Source organism: Dinoponera quadriceps, unplaced genomic scaffold, assembly GCF_001313825.1.
Source record: "Dinoponera quadriceps isolate SergipeBrazil2010 unplaced genomic scaffold, ASM131382v1 scaffold676, whole genome shotgun sequence".
Classification (NCBI taxonomy): Eukaryota; Metazoa; Arthropoda; class Insecta; order Hymenoptera; family Formicidae; genus Dinoponera; species Dinoponera quadriceps.
The window spans coordinates 1,589,603-1,606,193 of NW_014554818.1; the positions used below are offsets into that span (position 1 = coordinate 1,589,603).

General features: G+C 46.2%; 2 protein-coding genes across 3 annotated transcripts in view; one reads left to right on the plus strand and one right to left on the minus strand.

Moving 5' to 3' along the window:
- Positions 1–672: 672 nt before the first annotated feature.
- Positions 673–9,058, plus strand: LOC106742138 (glutamic acid-rich protein). Its single transcript, XM_014614809.1, has 3 exons — positions 673–1,200; positions 6,537–6,711; positions 6,851–9,058. Exons 1-3 carry the CDS (start codon positions 1,093–1,095, stop codon positions 6,916–6,918), a joined length of 351 nt encoding a protein of 116 aa, XP_014470295.1. The 5' UTR covers positions 673–1,092; the 3' UTR covers positions 6,919–9,058.
- Positions 8,402–16,591, minus strand: part of LOC106742136 — a 9,021-nt gene continuing 831 nt past the window's right edge. Inside the window, exons 1-6 of one of the 2 annotated variants that reach the window (XM_014614807.1) lie at positions 15,646–15,748; positions 15,014–15,161; positions 14,503–14,730; positions 14,117–14,394; positions 13,842–13,996; positions 8,402–13,516 (exon numbers count right to left, since the gene is read on the minus strand). In XM_014614807.1, coding sequence (XP_014470293.1) covers positions 13,358–13,516; positions 13,842–13,996; positions 14,117–14,394; positions 14,503–14,730; positions 15,014–15,161; positions 15,646–15,673 — 996 coding nt within the window. In that variant the 5' untranslated portion in view covers positions 15,674–15,748 and the 3' untranslated portion in view covers positions 8,402–13,357. Of the gene's footprint in view, positions 13,517–13,841; positions 13,997–14,116; positions 14,395–14,502; positions 14,731–15,013; positions 15,162–15,645; positions 15,749–16,591 lie in introns of those variants that run through there. The other variant, XM_014614806.1, reaches the window with a different exon arrangement.

Sequence of the window (16,591 nt, forward strand, 5' to 3'; positions counted from 1 at the left end):
CCACGGATTAAGACGAACGCGCAACGGAAGCGAAATTCACGTCGTCCCGAATATTCTTTCGGAGCTCACTCTCTCTCTCTCTCTCTCTCTCAGGGTGGGTTAACACACACCTCGAATTTCGGCCGGCGTCTGCGTGGTGCGGGGACGGCGTCCGTTCGCTCTATCTATAGATCAGTCCGCACGTACTCGCGTCACGTCGCGCGTGGCGACGTGAAAATTCGCGTGCGGAGCCGTGACGCGCTTTCGATCGTTCGCTCGCGCGATCGTTTTCGCCGCGCGCCCTTCGTGCTACAGCGCGCCCATCGATTTTTTTCTCTCTCTCCCGCGAACACGTGGACCAGCTGAAGCCCACGTAGGACGACTCGCAGCGCCGAGGCTTATTTGAATCGAGCGACATAGCCTCGAACCGGACGTCCCGCTCGGGCCACGAACTCTCGAACCCCTCGTCCTCCGCGGGATTTAATTTTATTTGTGCGCCGAACGGCCGCGTTACGTGCGTAAGACCTTTGGGCAATCGCGTAAGATCATACGACGGTGAAATCGACGGATCGCGCACACTGGCACGGGTATACAGTGCCATGAGACGCCGACCAATCAGGGGTTTGTCGAGTTTCAAACCCGCGCCATCTTCATTTTTGAACAAAGCCAGGTTGGACATGCTAGGAGCCGGGATCGGGTAGTAGTCCGCTTTGCGCTATTCGCGCCACAGTCGTCGGTACACGGCACGCTCCACTCCTGACTGGTTCCTCCGCCACTCTCCCCCTCGCGGTTTCTCACTCGCTCCCCTCTCTTGTTCTCACTCGATCTCCCTTCTTCTCGCTCGTTCCCTCTCTCTCACTCTTTCTCTCTCTTTGCCCCTTCCCCGCGTTTGCCCTCTCCCTCGTTGCCCCTCGGGTCTTCGCCTGACGACGCTGCTCTCTCGGGCATTCCGCCGGAAGCCAACGTCGCGTGAGGACACGTACCCGAGGTATCGTAAACGCGTACACGCCGCAGCCGCCGACGTCGCTTTCTAGTACACTCGAATAGAGTTCGAGTCGCGAAACAGAGTTTCCCGGGGGAGTATCGACGCGCAGAAGACGAGACTCAGCCGACATGAGCACCAAGGAAAACAACGAGGTCGCGGTCGAGAAGGTGACGGAGAACGATAAGGCGTCCGGAGACGCGAAGTGCGAAATCAAAGGGATCAAGAGGCCAGCCGAGGTGAGTAACACTGCTCCATCCGTGCGAATCGTTGGGGGACTTTTAACATCGCCTCCTCGTCCGTGTGAACGCGCGCGTCCTCGATGATATCTCTCTCTCTCTCTCTCTCGCGCTAGATGATAATACACGCGAAGCGCGCCATGCCGTCGGGGAATCGTCGGGTCGTATGGACGCGCTCCAACGAGATCGCGGCGGTTCCGTGAACAGCGCCGACACGGCAGAATTTTCCCGCCGGCGTGCGCGTTTTCCATGTACCGTCCCCGTCGACCGGCACGGCGGCGGCGGTGCGCGTCCGAAATGTATGCTCGCTCTCTTCCTCTCTCTTTCTCTCTCCGTTGCGATTCGCGCCGCCGAGCCACGGCTAGAGAGGAGAACGCCGCGCCGGCCGGCGTTTCTCCGCGGCCGAACTCCATATTTTCGTTCGCGAGCGGCCCCGAGCGTAGTCGAGTCCGCTCGATCGGACGCGCCGCGTGCAGGGCACGTCTTTTCCGGCGCGCGGTGTTTTTTCGCCACGAGCGCGTAAGGAGCGCGCAAGGGACGCCATTGCATTATTCGTCGAGCCGCCGCGCCGAGCGCGACGATTCTCCCTCTCTTTCATATTCTGTTCCTCTGCTCGCTCGATGGCTGACGACTACAGCGGCGGCGACGACTACAACGACGACTACGGCGGCGGCGACTGCAATGATCATGATGATGATAATAATGATAATAATAATAATAATGGCGATGACTACTCCTCTACCGGCCACCATCTATAATTATCAGTTCTGCGTTTCACGTGTCCAAAGTTGAAATTTGATGCAACTTGAGAGCTTACGTGTTCGCGCGTGCATGGAAAAGGATAGAGAGAGAGAGAGAGAGAGAGAAAGCGTTGTTTAGCAGAGGAGAGAGAGAGGAAAAAAAGACAGACGAGAGAGAACGATCGGAGCGGCACAAGAGAGAATCTCGGCGGCTGCTAGCGCCATGTGCTCGTTTCTCGCATGTCTCTCTTTCTCCCGTCCATTGTCTGTCTCTCTCTCTCTCTCTCTTCACGTCCGGCAAGTTCGCTTCCTCGCGGCTTCTTCAAGCCACGCACACACGGCGCGCTACTCTTGCTGCTTGCAATTTCGTGCACTGCTAAACTCGCTCGTCGGACGCCATTTTTACGTGTCAATATAGCGTCGCCATCCGGAAAAGCGGACGTCCCGCGCATTTTTCCGATCGTCGTGGTAGTCTGCCACCATTACCATCACTACTACCGTCACTCGTCGCTGTGTCGGTTTCCATTATGGCGGCCGAAACCAAGCCCGCGTTCATCGTTCGTCCTCTCTCTCGCTTTATCTTCTCTTTCCCCCTCTTCTCCTCCCCCCTCTCGATCTATCTCTTTTCCTCTTTCTCTCTCCCGTTACGTTCCCACGCATACACGTTCTTTACGTTGTAATTGATCGATAATTCGCTATAAGAAAGTTAATCACGCACGATGGTCGATCGATAGACGACCGACGCGTATCTCCTTCAGGTCGACGCGTTGCCCTGAAATTGTTTACCGATCTGCGTGCATAAACACCGCGACGAAGGCTTCCTTTTCCTCTCGCTCCCTCTCTTGGACTCTCTCTCTCTCTCTCTCCTTCTTACTTCTCCTCCTTCCTCTTACACTCCCCATCTGTTTCCCTCTTTCTTTTTCTCTCTATCCATCCGTCTGTCTTTCTCGTTCTCTCTTACGGCCTCGGTTTTGCCAGTGTGTGGTGGCGGTGACTCCTCCTCGCTCTTTCTTTCTCTCTCCCTCTCTCTCCCTCCGTCGAAGGTACCCCACTTGCGCAGCTAGCGGCAACGCCGTGCATTATATACCCGGTGTGCTCTCCTGCCTCCCTGTTCTTTTCGCGGCTGTGGCGGTCGCGCGCAGCGGCGCGTTACTACGAACCTTCGAGAAAACATCGTTGCCGCGATTTTTCATCTTAGATCGCGGCAGTGCCGTCGGGCGCGTCGCCGATACGCCGACGAGAGGTCGTGGGGGAGGAGGGGGGGCTTATTTTTAGCCGATAATTTACCGTGCGATTGCGTTTCCTACGCGTAAGGCGCGCGCAATGGACGCCGGCGGAAATCCGCAAAAAACTGTGCCCTTCTCGTTACGTGCGACTACGGTCGGCGTCTTTTCCGGCGCGTCACGTGGAAAGACCGAAGCGGGGCGGCACGTAACGCGTACATACGTGTACGCACAGTACGCATAAGTTGACGCGGCCTTATTACGTCGATGACTCCTCCTGAGAGTATCTATTAATTCGCTAGATCGCGCGCGGCCGAATGAACGAGGTGAGGAGGAGGAGGAAAGGAGAGGGCACAGAGTGAGAGGGAGAGCGACTCTGGAAAAGGACAGGCGACGACGGCGCGCGCGCGTCTCTTTGGACAACGGCGTCGAATGTGCACTGTTACCGACGCGCACGATTTCCGAGCGTTCCTTCGTGGAACAACACTATCTATGAATACGTGCGATTACTATCGCTCCGGAAGACGAGAGAGAGAGAGAGAGAGAGAGGAAAAAAGGCGGAAAGTCCGAGGTCAAGGCAGAAAATCGTGTCTGAGCGCGCGCGAGAGAGGGAACACGCGCTTGAGTTTTTCGGTTCGCCTCGCCGCGTTCTGAAATTGCCGCGTGTGTGCATCATTCCCGATATCGATACTTCTCGGAAGGATTCGAGCGAGTCACGTCTACGACAACGGCGGCTGCGGTGGCCGGCGAGAGAGAAGGCGGGAAAGGCGTCGCGTCGATCGGATAACGCAGTTTATGGATCGATGTGCCGCGAGCCAGAAATAACTTATTGCATTCAATGGTTATCATCGTGTCTCTCTTTCTCTCGTGGGCGCGCGCGGTTTTCGCGCGTGTATCGTTTAATTATCTTAATTAGCATCGCCACACGGCGTACTCCCAAACTCTCGACCGATTGATCGTTTTTCTGCCATCGTCGCCTGAACCGCGACGGCCCAGCGAGATCCTCCTCGGCGAGAGCGAAATTTCGTTCGGAACAAAAATGGTCCTTCTTCCCGGGAGAGGCATCCGCCGATCTCGCCGATAATCCGAAACGTCACGCGATAATTACGTAACGGCCATTCGTTGCGTCGATCGGCCGGGGTGAGAAAAAGTAACGCGAGAACGAGTCTATGCGATAGGTTATGAGCGTTGTGTTGGGTTATCTGGCGAGACCTCGTGATTGGTAACGGGCAGATAGGTAATCGCGCGGGCATAACAAGCGACGGCGGCGGCGTTGTTGTCGCTGTCGTCGTCTGACACTGTCATTCGCGCCGAGAACAACGTTCGCTGCTCGTCGAGCGAGAAGGGTAGGTAGGGTAGAGGCGACGATTGCGAGAGAGAGTGATCGGCGGATTCGGAGTAACGCACGCGCGCGCGTCAGCTCGTTCATCGGGTTTCCATTGTTTGCAGAACGCAGTCGGTAACCGATCCTTCATTAGCAGTTTATTGCAACAGGTCGATTCCGTATATGGCAATACGATTACTCCGAACAGTGCGAAAGAGAGAGAGAGAGAGAGACACGGAAGGAGGGTGGGACGGACAGAGCGTAACGTTGATTCAGCGTCTCTGTCTATCGCTCCGGCGCCATTCTCTCTCGCTTCCACCACGAGTCGCTCGCCGATTACTTCCGGCATTATCATCATCGTGCCGAGATCGATCGGCGATCGATCTCTGCTCGATCGCCCTCACAAGGACCATCGATTCCTCCTTTCCCTTCTCCCTCGCACCGCCGACACACCGCCACGTGATGTCGTCGGCCTCGTGGAATATCGCGCGTTCTTGGCTCTCTCTCTCTCTCTCTCTCTTTCTGCTTTAGATTTGTACTCTTTACACGAAAACATCGCGTTGCACGACACTCGCGGGCACGCTGCCCCGGTATCTTCCTCCTTCCTATCCCCCTTTCATCTCTGTCTCCCTCGCTCCCTCCCTCTCTCTTTCTGCTCGCCTTGCGCGAGGTTTACGTAGCGCGAATGTATCCCCGCCACACGGCGTGCGCCTTCGTCATCTGCCAATCACCGCGGCCTTCTCGCCGCACGTCGCCGGTCTCCGCGTTTCCGATTGGTCGGCGTAGCTTCGCGCGCGCATCCGAAGCCGCTTTCTCGTACCCGCCGATACGAACGGGCGCGTGTATACTGTTACGCCAAGCAGCCGCCACCATGGTCGGCCAGCAACGCCGTATGGCCACGAGTCCGGCGTTACCGGCGCTTCTCTCTTTCTCGCTCGCTCATTCGTTCGTTTTCGCCGCCGTGCGAAAAGCGGAGCGACGTCAGCCGAATGAAATCGGAAATGACCGCGTCGCGAGACGACGCGCGCTCGTCTCGCGATATCTAAGCGGATGCTCGCCTTACCGCGTCTTGCTCGTAGCGGGATCTCCGCGACGCGGTTCGCCTCTTGTGCGATAAATTGCATTATCGCAATCGCGATGATACCGCCTCCGAGAGAGAGAGAGAGAGAGGATGACTTCGGAGTGTAGTGGGCGCCGACAAGATGTTTCCAGACGCGCGGATAAATTCGGAGCGAACTCCGCTCTCTCGGCCGTTGGCTGTCGTTCCCCTTCTCTCTGTCTCTCCGCTCGTCTTCCCCTCCCACCGAAATCGATAAACTATGATGCTTATTGCGTTATGGCCGTTGTATTATTACGGGCCATGGGGACTGGATCAAGGGCATGGTTCTGTATCGCGGTTCTCTCGACGGAGAATTAAGGTTGCGCGCGTGGGTGACGACGATGGGCGCCAGTGGATTCTCCCGCGTCAACCGTCTCTCTCTCTCTCTCTCTCGCTGGCTTCGGTGAAACGTCCGATTATCAAATCGGTCGGTTTCGCTCTCTCGAATCGTCGGCGCGCGTCGATAAGCGTCACGAGAGAGGCCCCGTTTAACGCTAAGCGTTTATCGGCAAAGTCGCGATGCGGTCTCCACTACTACCTGTTCTTCGCGTTTTCGGCACTGTGTGTGCCGGATCGCTCGGTAGAGAGACGCGCGACTCCCTCCGCCATTTCCCTTTTCCTGTCCCGCCGTATTTTAACGGGTAGGGAAAGTCCCCACCACACCAACACCTCCCTTTCGTCGCCACCGTATTTCTTGGCGGGAAGGGACCTCTCGTCCTCCTCGCCCGTCGTCCGTACGTGCGCGCTTTCCTCTCCGCGCTGTCCTTGTCGTTACCGCAGCCGCCGTCGAATTTTCTTTCCACCTTGTCGTCGCATCGACGTTGAAAAAAAAAAGGGGGATACGCACGGGCGCGGGCTCGGGTGGACGAATATCGAGCATAATTTTTCGTAGCGCGCGGTTCTTCATCATAGGATGATTTCCGCACTGAACCCGTTTGTCCCTGTTACAGGAGAAGAATGAAGAAACGAAGAAACAGAAGAAGGAGGAGAACGGTGACGGGGAGGTAGAAGAGGAGGAATTGGAAGAGGAGATCGAAGAGGAGGAGGAAGTGGACGGTGACGGTGAGGAAGATGATGAGGACGATGACATACCGGAAGGTGAAGACGATTTGGAAGAAGGCGAAGGTAAATATAAACCCGACTTCTCTCCTCCAATTGTGCGCGCGGATCCGTTTAAACGAGCGGCAGTATTAGAGCAAAACAGCAGCAGCGGTAGCAACGGCAGCAGCAGCGTTTCACTGAGAGAGACGTTGTTTCATTGCAGAAGAGGAGGATGACGACGCGGAAGGTGAAGTGGAAGGTGAAGCAGAAGACGAAGAGGACGACGCATAATGAAGAAAGGGGAAAAATATGTAATTAAGAAGGGAGGCGTTAGGCACGTGACGACATCATCGTCGATTTTTCGGCAGTCTCAGCAAACTTACTCTCATATTGAGTGGTTGGTAATAATGTTGATATCCATCGTGCCCAATCCATGTTACTGGATCCTTCCGACCTACGACTAAAAATTACCACCTCACCGGAATTGTGGCGGGCTGACACGCGTTAGATGCGATCGCAATTCTATTTGTCTTGGCTCATCGCAATTCTGGTCGTCTAGCCGTCACCAAATGCTGTTAGGTAGTTTGAATGATAACCATATATTCGTCCTGAGGACTCGATGAGTTTGAATTCTACTTTCTATCCAGGCTCTTGTTTCGATCGTTCGTATCGTACGTTCGTTCGTTCGTTTGCCCGTCTCGCCCGCCCGTCTCGCCCGCTCGCTCGCGCGCTCGCACGTTCGCTCACACGGTTCCCAAGACGAATCTATCGTTTTATCCGAACCACCTACTAACCGGTATTTGCCGTCATCTGGCTTTCTTCGCGCGACCGTTTTATAAGGAAAACTTATTTAAGAAATAAAAAAACTATTATATTTAAATAGTGTAAAATGGACATTTATGGTGATTTTTTTTACATTAAAATCAAATTTACGTTTGTAGTTCGACGAATGTCTCTCACCTTGTGCGTGTGATATGAATTTTTCTGCGGAAATGGTAATTGCAGTGTCTTCGCAGGAGCGCGAGACAGAATTGCGCGCGTATTATACTTACGTAATATATATATATATATACATATATATATATATGTGTGTATATATATATCGGGCGAATAAATAAATAGACACGAATGGACATCATCCCTCGACATTTTCAATGTATACAAAAGAAAAGGAGAAAATCCAAGACAGTCGTGACGCTGCTTCGTGCTCCTGTTTGATATAGAGACAGAAAAATTGACAAGAATTTAATGCAACGCTCGCGTCAGGTAGTGTGGATGAGTAAATATATGACTTTAACATTGCATAATAATTATACATAGTATGTATAAAGTTACGGAATAAGAAACATTCTATTATTAACGAATACTATTATGTAAACGTAACGTAACTGCGGAGAGGTTGTTACACTTTAGGCTTGGGCATAGATAAGGGAGAGCATCGAACAGTCAACTCGCCAGTTGAATTGCTGTGAGGGGCGCCATCACCCTTCTCGATTCCTTTCAAGCAACAATATCATTTTTTGTAGGAGATAAGAGTTCAATTACACACATGTAGATAAATATATATATTTATAACTCCAGAACTGCCGTGTGTTGCATGACGCGAATTACAAGAGAGAAAAAAAAATGAAAGAAAAAAAAAGGAAGAAAATCTCGAACTACGACTATTGCGTACGATGATTGTGTATTTGAGTACTCTCCCTAAAAAAATAGTGATGTTCTCACCTAAACGTAATTCGAGCGTTTCGATTACTTTTATGTATCATGATTTTGATTTTTTTTTTTATCTTGACGTGGACTAACTCTTAGCAATGATTCGTTGACTCGCCGCAGACTAAGTTGACGGTATTTGTTTCGTTCTTGTGCGATCCCTCCATGCGCGCAGTCGTGGCATCGGTATCCGGACATGTACTCGTTGTATACTTTTGCCACGCTCATACCCACACGTAAACTGACGTGTAAAAAAGGAAAAAAAGAAAGAAGGCGCGTGTACGCACGCACATGCACACAATACGGTATACTTGAGGATCGTTTCATGATTTAATAACTCGATGATGATGATTACTCACTGGTTGCCGAGATTACCGCGAGGTAGTGTGGTGACTCTTCTTGCTAGAGTCGGTGAATCGTTGCGATTGGCAGGTCCATACCGCTACTTATTTCGGGAGCTAGTAAAGCTAAAAAAAGAAAAAGAGATGAAAAAAAAAGGGTGAAGAGACATTGCGGTTACGATACCATTGTACCATAGCTGCATAATAATTAAATAAAGGTAATGATAATTTGGATGCGAGAGGATGTCCCACGTTTTAATGTACAAATATTTTCGAATGAGATAGTTAAATAAAACGCAGTTAGATCAGAGAAAATGAATTCGTTCTCGTAAGTAGTGATGGGTTTGATATCGGAAAAAGAAAATGGGTAAAAAAAAAAAGAACTATGCGGAGACGGCAGTGTAAAAGGCTGCTCCCACCCACACGGATTAAGATCCTGCTGTATGGAAACCAAGGAGATGGCGGGAGTTGGACCGTGCATACGTTGATACTTGCAAAAAAAGTTTCGATTTTGCGATCTCTCTCGCGGATGGTGCGGGAAAGGAAGACAAACACATTCGAATATTCCTTTATAAGTACACATACGTAACGCGTCCAACGACCGATTGATGTGTCAATGTGATGATGATGACGATGATGATGATGATGCGTAGAGAAAAATCATACCATCTCCGGCAGTCTCTGTTAATCTACGGTTTTATACGCAATCCGCTATGCTGTATTTACACACGTGTTCGCTTCAAGATAGTAATTTGACGATGATTGTCGGCAAAAAACTATCTTCAAGTACAGGTGCCTGAGCAAAATGAGTACTTTTAGCGTTCATAGTATATACTATACATACATACTATAAGCATAGCTCCATTTAATTTTATTATAATACAATGCCAAGCCCCGTTTGCAACATGCATCATGCACACACACACACGCATACACAGACACACACACACACACATCTATATACATCCAGAAAGAGAGAAAGAGAGAGAGAGAGACTTGCGTCTTGTACGTCAAGCCCGACGGAGTACGAGACGGTGCACGTCGCGCTCGAGTACTCGGCGCGATTCGGGAAATTTCACTCACTGGTGCTAACGGGTCTTACAATCAATCAGGCTGATCGCCCACATACCGTTACATCCCTACGTTCGTTAGGTAAGCATGAAAGGAACGTTTAAGGCGTAAAAAAAAATCTGGTAACGACATGTGTCTACGATTTAAACGTAAACGAACATCCTAGGCTAAGAATTTGGTTTGTGTGTTCAAGCTACTTTTGTACAGGATACCATCGCATCATCTCTTTCAACTTAACAGTAACCGACACCACAGACTATATATTTCTGCCCATTCCATCAAAACTGAAACTTTCATTGTATTTTTAAGTAAATACATTTTGGAAAACAACACGAGATGTTTTTTTATTCTTCACATGTATGTGAAGCGAAATATTTCTTCCCCGCTCATATATATACACATATATATATATATAGATATATAAATATATATATTATACATGTGTTACATTGCTGTACTTGCATAATGTGTTACCCGCCATCCATGCGAATACATTTGTGCAATACGGATGCCGTATGAGAAAGAGAGAGAGAGAGAGTGAATGAGAGAGAAAGAGAGAGAAAGAGAGATTGTAAAGTAGTGTTATGTGAGAGAATTATACGTCGCATATTTACACATATACACATATATACATGTACATGTAGACTACATTTTTACGTTTAAATAATCCAAGCGTTCACAACACACTGCCGACTTTTTCTCGTGCTAAGCATAGAGGAGATCGCTACTTATCGATCGATGTTATGTAAATATACAATTGTAACTGTAAATATGACCTTTTGTTGTATCTTTGAACAGGATATTAGGTATTTGCAGAGTGACGCAGTAAAGTAAGGATCAACATGTGTATCGTTTTACCACTACTCTTCATTCTCTATAACGCGCATCGTTCCCGTTCGATTTCATAATCCACGACGATATTCAACGGAAGACGTTTTTATGGCATGGTATACTGTATAAATAACTAATAAACTCGCGACATTTATACGGTATACGAGGTCGTTAAGATTACAGAGATATCGCTCTTACGTAATTTATTCACACCACATAGGTATATGGCATATTATAAGATATCGACTCTGTCTGTAATATATTTTACATATTATATGTGATAAATAAATGGCCCGAGGAAATTTGTAAATATATATACACACAAATATATATTTATGTATATTTATATTTACACCATACAAGATACACTACACACACTTGCATACTAATTATTACATAACTCTAGATATAATATATATATATATTTCTCTATATTATATATAATACATATTTAGACTAGGACAATATTATATATATATATATATATATCACATTATATGTTATTTAGTCCAATAAAATTGTTTGTTAGATTAAAGGAATGTGCGTTTCCTTCTATATTATTTGTAAATAAAGATGATACATGGACGGAGCGTCTCTCGAAGTTTTTAGGTGAAAAGTCAATATTCCCTTAATAATAAACTCGACAGTTCGATTTCGTCAAACATCTTAAAAATTTATTATTTCTATACATTCTACACGGGTCGTATGTACAAATATAACTTTCTGAAGGTGTAACTGTGCAAAACAGATAACAGTAACAATATAAGCGTAGAAAATGTGAGATATTGCACAGTATGATGGTCACTTGATGTACGTTATGCACGGACTGCCTCGTAATAGGTCTGTTTAGTTGTAATTTCTTCTGGCCATAACTTGTGCGGGAGATCTACATACGAATGACGAATGTAAGCTAAAAAAAATTCGATCACAGCTGGAGCATTTCAGATTACTTTAGTAATCCCTTACATCTGTTTGGCTTTCTCCGCGCGACCGTTTTATAAGGAAAACTTATTTAAGAAATAAAAAAACTATTATATTTAAATAGTGTAAAATGGACATTTATGGTGATTTTTTTTTACATTAAAATCAAATTTACGTTTATAGTTCGACGAATGTCTCTCACCTTGTGCGTGTGATATGAGTTTTTCTGCGGAAATGATAATTGCAGTGTCTTCGCAGGAGCACGAGACAGAATTGCGCGCGTATTATACTTACGTAATATATATATATATATATATATATATACATATATATCTCTCTCAGGCGAATAAATAAATAGATATGAACGGACATCATTCCTCGATTTGTTCAATGTATACAAAAGAAAAAGGAGAGAACAAAAAAAAGAGAAACGGAGACAATCCAAAACAATCGCGACGCTGCTTCGTGCTCCTGTTTGATATAAAGACTGAAAAATCGATAAGAATTTAATGCGATACTTTCGTTCGAACAATCTATACACACGTGAGAGGTGTAAGCTAGACAGATTCGATCACAGTCAAAGCATTTCAAATTATCTCGGTAACACCTTAATTTGTGATAACGAGTAAGTACAACACACCGCGCGCCCTGACGTTCACAGTGACCGACAGGACGATTTATCCTGGGCAGATAATTCTCGGAATGTTACAATAATTGTCAGAAGAAACTGTATCACAACCAACTAAATATCAACATATTTATCATTATTGCTTCAGCAAAATATTCGTTGTTGAGTATACAAGTGGTATATTAATAATATTCACCTAAGCTACGTCCTTTTGTTCACATCCTCGTTAAAATATATATGTACACACATATACACACTTCTTTGTATAAATAAGATCAAGTAAAAAATAAAACGTAGATTGAGTTTCGTGGTAAATTTACATCTTCACGCGCCTTCTTGTCATTTGTATGTGCAAAGTCCACTTTCGGTAAATTTCTGTATTAAGGCTACAACCTGCGATTTGAGCTTTGTCCTGGTTTATAATTCAAAATGATGACAGTTTTAAATTGCGGGAACCATGTCGTCCTTGAGGAAAGCCAACAATTAAAACTGTGATAAAAATTAATAAAATATCAAAGTTTCCTGGGTCTAAGGTGCTTAAATTGACCACACTGTTTTAGAGAGAAAGAAAATTTACTAATTTATATATTCATGGTTTCAGTATTAATATAATTAAAATAGTATTAAGTATTTTTTGTCTGTGCTATATTAATATTTATAATTTTATGAATAATAAAGTAATAAAGTAAAAAGAATAAAATAATAATAATACTCTTTTATCAGACAAGTTAATTTGTGTGTTATCTGATGAGATTAATATTTATTTATTGATCTTGTCAAATAACAGTTGGGTTAAAAAAAATTTCCTACGTAAAAAGCCCTCAGATTTTACTTACTTTTATTGGAACGACATTTAGTTTCCGCAATTTTAAATGATCATTAGTCTTCATTTTAACCTCTTCAGGGATGAATTTTAATTTTTAAATTTAATTTTTAAATTTCAAAAATTTTTGTAATTATAAAAAACGGTAATTTTTAAATAAAACTAAACGTACACATATGCGTTAATATCCCTGAATAGGTTAAGCTGTTCTGCAACATAAAGTTCCTGGCAAATTTTTAGCAGAAATTTACCTATTTTTAATAAGATATCGATTTAATCGCGCTCTTCTTGGTGGCAGTGAAGACACGAAGATTCCTCGTCGCTCGTTTGCAGCCAATGCCAGCATTGACTTAATTTTATACCTAATTAGATACCACTTATGGTCAAAATTGATGAATGTGTGACTTAAACAAGCCCTCCGTCGTCATTTCGCCGATTGGGTTTGAGTATGTTATTCATTTCGCTGAGTTCTTGTTTTATCCAGCTGATGCGATTAGTTTCTTCCGTCATGCTATTCGTCATGCTATTCGTCTGGCTGGTTTCCTCGGCGTTATTCGTCGTGGGCTGCAGGTCGGCAGAAATTCATCTTTGTTATCTTTGTTTATTTACCTCGAAGATTTATAATTGCGCATGAATCACACAGAACGTCTCGATCCTCATTTTGACTCTCATCGATGAACACAAACAATCTTATACAACGACGTTAGATTATTTACATAAGATTATTTGTGTTCACCGATAAGGGTCGAATTGAGGAGCAGAACGTCCGGTCTTAGACGGATTTTCAAACGGTATATATTTACCGATTTGAATATCGCTCTCTTTCATTTAACACAATGTGTTAAAACAATGCGTATGCAGTCGACGTGTGCGAAACGCCGATACCTACTTGTATACCGTCAGTGAGAGACAATCCACTGGACAGATTCGCGGACAACAGCCCAAAGTCCGCCAAGTCGTTGGAATCGAGCGGGGGCCAGTCGAAATTAAGCTGCTGGGTGTCCATGTCCAACAGTCTGGTTACATCCGGAGTTGCTGCGGTGCCTGCAACGTTGCACACACGGCAATTACAGAGATACGAACGATCGGTGTGAACGGTCGACCAAGAGACTTTCAGGTCCGCTGCATTGCACGAAGATTAAGTTTCGCTTAAAATAAACTTACTGGCATTGTTTAATTCTATTGGCTGCAGTACCGGCATACCCTGACTCTCCGTTGCGTGGCTCATGCTCTCCTGAGCCTTCCCCAACGTAAATAGGTTCGGCTCCGTTTGCTGCAATCGAGCTTGTTCCGGCGCGTACGAGTACAGAGTGGCGCTTGTCGTCGGCATTTGCATCATCGGCGAGATATTCGGTTGATACTGCGACGATTGCGCGTCAGACGGGCTGTACGCGGTATTATATTCCATGGGGGACGGTGTTCGTCCCGGGGATACTTGAGTTCTGAAACGTTACGGCCTAATTGTATAGACACGTCAAACGTGGACGCTTCTCACGTGAATCCTCAATTGTACGCAGACCAATCCCTCGGTCCCGATTGAACTGTATTACCTTAGATTACCCGGCATGATATTCCCCTGCTTGTGATTCATCACGGACAGAGGCAGAGTGTAAGATCCTGCTACAGCCGCACCTCCGAATGGCGACAGCCGGTCGGTCGGTTCATTTTGTACTGTCGGTTGCATATTTGGCTGATACTGCGGCGAGTGCTGCTGCGGACTGTAAGAAGCGTTGCTGTACTCCATCGGGGACGGTGTTCGACCGGGAGACACTTTGATTCTGGAACGGTGCGAATAAGCAAGTATAAATATTTGCGAATCCGGCCCCTCGAGTTGTCGATTCCCCTTGGAAACTTGGACTGTTCAAGTCCAGGACGTTTCGATCCTCAGTTTGACTCTTATACAATAACATTGGATTATTTGTGTTTCGCCAACAAAGGTCACCGAACTGAGGACCGAAACACATGGACTAAACAGACTTTCGAGCGATATATCTCTCGATTTGAATATTGCTCCCTTTCACATACGGATTTCCTGATTCCTCGATTGCGCCGTCGCCTTACCTCGAATTGTGCAAGGTATTGGATTCCTTCTTCGTTACAGACTGCAGGGTGAAGCCGCACGCTGCGTTTGTATTTACCCCAAATGGCGGCATCTGATCGGCCGGCTCGGCCTTGACGATGTTAAAAGTAAAAGCCTGATTCCTAACGCCTGTAACGTAACACAGCAACATGTATGCTACATATATGCTACGTATCCGATGCAATGTAAACCAGCTTGTGTTATCTATCAGAGAAATGTTGGCAGTACCAGACCCGTTATGTTACATGCAAGAATCTACAGCGAACAACAGCAGGACGACAACGCGCAGTGCAGAAAGCGCATGCATGCATCGCGATTAGTCAGGCAGAATATCTCTGTTAATAGGAAACGAGACGCACACAGTCGTGAAAGCTCTCGGTTTCGGTACCACTGATAACAGAAGGAAGCGTTCGAGAGAGAACCTCGATGTTGAACAATGATGATTCGCTCGCACATAAATCGCTGGCAACGCATGCAAACTCGCATATTTTCACAGAGGATTTCAAGCTGAACTCTACACAAATGATTCTTCGCGCCGTCTCGAGTCTAATTCACACTTTTAGCGAAGTTATTTGCAAACTACACTCTAACATCATCATCATCAACGTCGTACCTGAGTCCGCTAGTCTGAGGTGGAACATTTATCTGAAATTGATATCGTGGGAGCAGAGAATAAACGGACACCACCTCTTTTCTTCTTTTTACATCGCCAAGTGACTATACACACATATGTATATGTATATACAGATATATTATATACCGTAATTCAATACAATAATATGTAAATATACATATATATCTGTCTCCGAAAGAAGCGGCTTATAAAAATTATATTATTAAGATACAAATATTGCACATCATTTGATTGTACTATGTTACAATTGCTACGTATGTGTATCATGCGGCTTTTCTTACTTCTCCGGGTATAATGCCGTAGCGCGCGAGGAGCCGGTGTACCAGCGCGCAATTAGAAGTTTGAGCTACGAGAGACGTATGCTTAGAAGTATTTATTGTTACGAGTAATGACCGGGGATTACGACTGAAGCGAGTCGTCGTTTTGTAAGAGCGCGGGACACACACATCGCGTGTTCGCTCCCCGTAATTATAATCGCGTGAGTGTACGTGTATGTGTGTGTGTGTATATATGTATATCCGTAGATAGAAAAATACAGTATTATCGTATTTCAAAAATGTACAAGCTCTCACACACTGCTCCCTGAAATCCGTCCGATACAAACACGATCCCCTCAAATCCTTATATAAAATACATCTTTAAAAAAGTACAAAACAATATCCCTCGTCGACATGTGAAAATATATGTGTAGCGTTCTTAAGTATATAATGTGAAGCTTTACACTCGATGAGAGCGCATTCCTCCCCGCGCACTGTGCAAAACTGCTCGGTCAGTGATTCTTTTCGAGTCCGGTCGAAACCGCTTGGCGCCGAGCGCAAAGACACACGTCCTACTTTAGTATCTGTGAAGTCTAAGTATAATTTATCGAGCATTTATCGTAGAGAGAGAGAGAGAGAGGGGGGGGGGGGGGAGGGCATTGTCACAG

Excerpts from the sequence above, each read along its gene's own strand:
- LOC106742138 (XM_014614809.1), top strand. The coding sequence starts at position 1,093 with ATGAGCACCAAGGAAAACAACGAGGTCGCGGTCGAGAAGGTGACGGAG. Across the intron at positions 1,201-6,536 it reads GGATCAAGAGGCCAGCCGAG|GAGAAGAATGAAGAAACGAA; the intron begins GTGAGTAACACT and ends TCCCTGTTACAG. Across the intron at positions 6,712-6,850 it reads CGATTTGGAAGAAGGCGAAG|AAGAGGAGGATGACGACGCG; the intron begins GTAAATATAAAC and ends GTTTCATTGCAG.